Source organism: Tupaia chinensis, unplaced genomic scaffold (assembly GCF_000334495.1).
Source record: "Tupaia chinensis unplaced genomic scaffold, TupChi_1.0 Scaffold000627_1, whole genome shotgun sequence".
NCBI lineage: Eukaryota > Metazoa > Chordata > Mammalia > Scandentia > Tupaiidae > Tupaia > Tupaia belangeri.
Window position 1 is genome coordinate 2,828,208 of NW_006160147.1, and position 5,985 is coordinate 2,834,192.

Sequence of the window (5,985 nt, forward strand, 5' to 3'; positions counted from 1 at the left end):
CAGAAGATAATCTGCTTTGCAATAAACTTTTATAGTTCAACTGCATACAGGCAACATGCTAAATATAAAAAAAATACTAACTGAACTACAGGTATTAAATACTGAAAAAAGTTAACAGTTTATTATAATTTATTTTATTTAACAATCTAGGAAATCTGTAGCCATCAGCAGTTGCAGTGCAATTTCAGGTGCAAATAAGAATTCAGGAATCTCAGTGGAGCTATTAGTATAACAAACCTTGTAGGTAAAATACATGCATACTTTTGATAGCACATTTGATCCTTCAATTTTGTGCTATCTCTTTAAAATTGACCTCATTGGTTTTGTTCTCAGCAAACTGACCTGTAAAACAAAAGAATTATGTATGTTATGTGCTAAATTGTCCTCCCCATATTTTTAAAAAAATTTATTTCATTTATTATCATCATTATTATTTGTTTCTAATTTGAGAAATCACCTCCCCAGGGAGAACGGCCACGCCAGTCCTTTCATGGCTTTTATTGTTCCTGATGTTAGTGCATATTCTCTTTTTACAATAAATTCTTGACCATCAGAAGATATCAATTTGGTATACATGGCATCAGGGCCTTCACAGCCACCATAAGTTTTCTCTTTTCCATCCATTCTGTTCTTAAGAACTTTTACTTTGCTTCCACAGGAACTTGAGTAGTTTTTCCTCAGGCATGTAGCCACTGAAGTGGAGTCCTTGCGTACCACCACAGCCCCTAATCCAGGGCCGACAATTACATTTTTAAGAGTATAATAAAAGGGGTGGAAAGTAGCAACACAGCTGACAAAGTGTACAATCTAAATAACCAGGTTTTTTTTAAAGGCTTATTTTTAAGGAGTAGGAGAAATTAGAAGCTTAGAAAAATCAAGAATTAAACAGTAAAAGAAAAAAGTGTCTTTAACTGCAACCATTCCATTATCAATAGCATCTTGGGCTGTAGGAACGAGATCTTGATCGAGATCTGTAACGACTATAATAAGGAGAAGGCGATCTTCTTCTGTACTGGTAATCATAGTCTTCATATCTGTCATATCCTTGATCATATCCTCTATCATAGTAAGAATCTCGGCTTCTGCCACCACCTTCACCACGACCGCTACCACCACTGCCACTGCCACTATGAGTTGGTCTGCCCATGTAGATGCTTGGTGTAGGTGTATATGCTTTCTTAGTGATAGAATAATCCACATAAATTCTTCTACCGTCCAGTTCCATTCCATTTGCCCTTTTCATAGCCTCCTTTGTGTCATCTATTCTCTTGAAATACACAAAAGCAAGTCCTGTGATCAGTACGTTGATCATAAACCACATTAATACCACTCGATGGTTCATAGCGAGAAAATACTTCACAGAGATCTCTGTTGTGTACAAACGGAGGCCACATACTCCAAGACAAGTATTAGGATCCGAATTTGCCCTGCTGCCTGTATGTCTTCTGCAGTTAGACATTGGAGAATGATTTTGGCTCCTTTGCCGCCGGTACTCTGGTGTATATGACCTACTTCGGGATCGTCTCCTTTGTGAATACACTGGATCAAGTGTAGCATCTGTGAGAGTGCCTCCTTGACCTTGACCTGGATTTTGACCTTGATCAAGAATGGGATTCAGAGTGTTTGGAAACCCTTGATGTACTACGAGATCCTAACCTGCTCTCTGATATTACACAAGCAGGAGTTCCTGTTGGAGATTTTGACTGAGAGTGAGACTTTCTACCCTTGAAGTTGTTCTCCTCTACATCACTCATGATGGGCAGACTCTCCCAGAACTAAACAAGAGACAAGTCTCGGCTCGAGGGCCCGATGGCCTCATCAACCCACTGACTGGATGGCGGGGAGCAGAGAGTCGGCAACCACAGACCCTCCACTCTACTCCCACTTGGTCACAGGCTCTGGCAAAATGCCAGATTGATTTCTCATTTTCCCTCTTTCTCTTCAGTGAACACACATGCCCTATGGCAAAAATCTTAGAAGTAAATTAAAAAAATAGGAGAGAGCCTAGGTGGCTTGGTGGGTGGGGCTGCTGAGTCCCACATGGCTGACTGCGTGGTTTGAATCCTGGACCTGACAACTTGAGAAATATTCCAGGCATATGTACCTATGAACCCAAAGTCCTGAGAAGAGAATGGAGGAGAAGGGGTTGGGTTATGGCATTCCTCTCTCTCCCTCCCTCTCTCTCTCTCTTCTCTCAGGGCAACCACAGGTACCCTCTGGCAAGTTAAAGATAAGGAAAGAAAAAATAGTAGAAAGTTTAGGAAATGTTTGTAAAACTTTAGGGTGAGGGAGGTTGTAAACAACAAAGGAGGGTGTAAGAGGGAGACATGCTTGACCACATACAATTTTTTTTAAGAGAGATTTTTGCTATAGGGTGCATAAATGTGTGGGAGAGACAGAGACAGAGAGAAAGTGAGAAATAACCTCCCCTCCTCCCACCAGGGATGGCCATGCCGCAGTTTCTTCTCCATTCTCCTCTCAGGATTTTGGGCAGGCATACACATTCAGCATGAGTTTGAAGCTGCTGAGTCTGGGACTACAACTATAGTTGACTGTGGGAATTCAGCATTACACCATCTGCTGGTCCCAACCATACACAATTTTAATAGCAAGAGGGCTAGACAGTGGCACAGAATTAATGTAATGCCATGCTCTGCAATGCTGACCCATATGGGAAAGTTCTAGGGTTGTTCCAGAGACCTCTGTGACAATACTGGGCATGAACATGCCCATAATCCAAGACTGGCTGAATATCACAACATCAAAACCCTATTGGGAGACCAGCAGGTGGCGTGGTGGGTAAGACAGTAGACACTCCCACATGGCTGACCATGGTTGGAGTCTTGGACTTGGTAGCTTGCTTTCTCGCTTACCCTCCCTCTCTGTGTGTCTCTCTGGTCAAATTAAAATATAAATGAATGAATAAGTAAAATTAATCTTTTTTTTTTTTTTAAGAAATAACTTTCTTTCATTCCCCTCCTTTCATTAAAAGAAAAAAATAAGAAAGGAAGAGGCATTAGACTTATGTGCTCAATGTGCATTTAAAAAAGAAGGGGGAGTGCTGTCTCTCGTACTTATTTATTACTATTTTTTTTCTGGACAAACCATTTTTGAAAATTTTACATTTAATCATCATACATCTTTACTGCATACAATATGGTTTTTTGTGCATTGAATGTCAGTCAAGTCAAAGATAGTACCATACCCATCATCCTCAACAGATAATTTTACATTCTTGTGTCCATTTTCCTCTTTTTTTTTTTTTTTTCATAGTGAGAAAGACATAACAAACCCAAAATATCAAATCACGTGGCTAAAGACTCCACAGACTCTAAGACAGTCAGAGCCAAGAAATGGCAAAGAATCACTGTCCTTTGGATGTACTGGTATATACTACATTTTCTTTATCCATTTGGGTTCTTCCTAGTTGAAGACTCCAACAGGGTCTTGCTCTTTTACCAGGCTACTTACTAGCTTCCTGCCTTAGCCACCCAAGTCACCTGGGCTTGCTGGTGTGTGTCACTACGCATGGCCTTTAGGTTGAACTGGAAATTGAAGCCTGGTCTTCGTGTATTCCTTACCTGTATACCACCACAACTGCTCCTATGTTTAACTTTTTTTTTTTGAGAGATTTTTGCTATGAGGTGTGTGCGTTCCTTGGATAGACAGAGACAGAAACTGAGACTCATCTGGTGGGGGATGGCCACACTACAGTTCCTTCTCCTTCATTCTCCTCTGGGGATTTTGGGCACACACACACACATATGCCCACCATGAGTTTCAAACTGAGTCCGGTACTCCAACCGTGGTTGGTCACATGGGAGTCTAGCATCTTAACCACTATGCCACCTGCTAACCCCTATGTTTAGCTTTTTGAGGAACTGTCAAACTTCAAAGCAGTTGTACCATTTTACACTCCCACCAGCAATGTACAAAGGTTCTGATTGCTCTGCATCATCGTCAACACTTAATTAAAAACATTTTTTCTTTTTAAGTTGTGAATAGCCATCCTTATAGTTGCTAGCCTTTGAAAATGTTGTTTTCGGGACCAGCAGTTGGTGTAATGGCTATGTTGCTGGACTCCCATGTAGTCGACCACAGTTTGAGTCCCGGACCCAGTGGCTTAAACTTACACCGGGCACGTGTGTGTGTATGCCCAAGATCCCAAGAGGAGAATGGAGGAGAAGGGATTCGGCGTGGCTATCCCCGTTGGGGATAATTTCTCACTTTCTTGCTTTTTTGTGTCTCTTTCTGGCGAGCGCACGTGCCCTGTAGCAAAAATCTCTCAAAAAAAAAAAAAAAAAGTTTTCCAGGAAGGCAGCAAGTAGTCCTCTGATCATCTGTAAGTTTATGTTTTGGAAGATTGTACATCATTAGATGGTAAGTATCTACTAGGGTTTTTTGTTTTGTTTTGTTTTTTAATAATGCTTTAGGAGGTTTTCTTGTTCTGTAAGATTTCATAAACCCATCTAATTGAAATGTAAGCAGGTTTTTATGTTTTCATTAGGTACGACCAAAGCTGACACTTTTGAAGATTTTGCAGGCAGCAGGTGCACAAGGGGAAATGTTCACTTTTAAAGAGGTGAGCCATCAGATAAAATTCTCTTTTTCGAAAACAATTGAGAAGTTGAAACCAGTGAATATGTGGTTGTGAAATAATTTCTAAGAAGTGAAGTTCTACTCCTGAGGTATTGGAAGGGCAACTTTTACTTTGTTTTAAAAACTGTTAAGTAGAACTTATTTTCTTTTAGAGTTCCTTTTGAAGTATCTTACAACCTTAACACAGAATTAACCATAAATTCATTGATCTCAGAGTTAAAATGCAAAACTAGTACAGATTAGAAAATAACATTATGATTTATAAGACATGCTGCTAGGCAGGAATTAAATGTAATAGTTTTTTAATATAAATGTGTCACATACTCTTCTGAACATTGTGAGTTATTTTAAACACTTATGCATTTAAATAACTTATTTAGCTTCTGAATATTTTTTAATTTTTTAAAACAAAAACAAATTGAATTATTTAAGTGGAAAAGAAGTGGAAAAGAAGTGGAAAAGAAGTTGGAAGTGTTTGCACTTAGTAAGGTAGATTTAACCTTTCTTTTCTTAAACAGAGGAATCAGAATTATCAAGCTTTTTAAAAGCCTCATACCTTTCAGCACAGCCTCGCTCATGAGTCATTAAACCTCCTAGGGAAACAAATCTGGAGGCATTTCAGATTTTCCTAGAATACCCATATTTCCTTTATCATTTTAAGTTAAATGCATCATTTTGGACTGTATCTCTGAAATTCTGATACACAGGCTTTTCAAACTGTAAAGTCTGAATTTTTATATTATAGATATGATGAATTATGCCATTTCCTTCATTAGCGTGGCAGAATATATCTTAAGTTTACTTGATAAGCTTTCTGTTATGAACATCGACCCTACCTAGTGCATAAAGAGGACTTTCCTGATTTTTAATTCTTATTTATATTTTTTTACCAGTGACCATATGTTCTTACCAGAGAGAGAGAGAGAGAGATCACATCCCAATGGGACATGGTCACGCCGCAGTCTTTCCTCATTTCTCCTACCTGCTGGAGTTTTGAGAAGAACAATTGAGAAGTTGTCTGATGTGTTTTTCTTTTCTTTTCTTTTTAAGAGATTTTTGCCTTTGGGCATGTATACCACTGGAGAGAGAGAGACTGAGACAGTGAGAGGGAAAGTGAAAAATCACCTCCTAAGAGGAATGGCTACACTGCAGTCCCTTCTCTTTTCTCTTCCCGGGATCTTGGGCACTCATGCAGATGTACCTGATGTGATTTTCAAGACACCAGGTCCAGGGAACCAGCAGTTAGCGTAATGGCTATGTCGCTGGATTCCCATGTAGTCTACCGCGGTTTGCGTCCAGGACCCGGTGGCTTAAAACTCACGCTGGGCGCATGTGCGTGCGTGCCCAAGATCCCGAGAGGAGAATGGAGGAGAAGGATTGCGGCGT

At 39.8% G+C, this 5,985-nt stretch overlaps 1 protein-coding gene and 1 pseudogene across 11 annotated transcripts in view; one reads left to right on the forward strand and one right to left on the reverse strand.

Moving 5' to 3' along the window:
- MDM4 (MDM4 regulator of p53) overlaps positions 1–5,985 on the forward strand; it is a 48,841-nt gene that overhangs the window by 18,118 nt on the left and 24,738 nt on the right. For 10 of the 11 annotated variants that reach the window (XR_003551193.1, XR_001371199.2, XR_001371200.2 and 7 more), the window contains exon 3: positions 4,508–4,582. Coding sequence is in view for 6 of the 11 variants with exons in the window: in XM_006159218.3 (XP_006159280.1) it covers positions 4,508–4,582 (75 nt within the window). In the remaining 5 variants the exon portion in view is untranslated. Of the gene's footprint in view, positions 1–4,488; positions 4,583–5,985 lie in introns of all 11 variants that reach the window. The other variant, XM_014591914.2, reaches the window with a different exon arrangement.
- Positions 860–1,670, reverse strand: LOC102494144 (transformer-2 protein homolog alpha pseudogene; annotated as a pseudogene).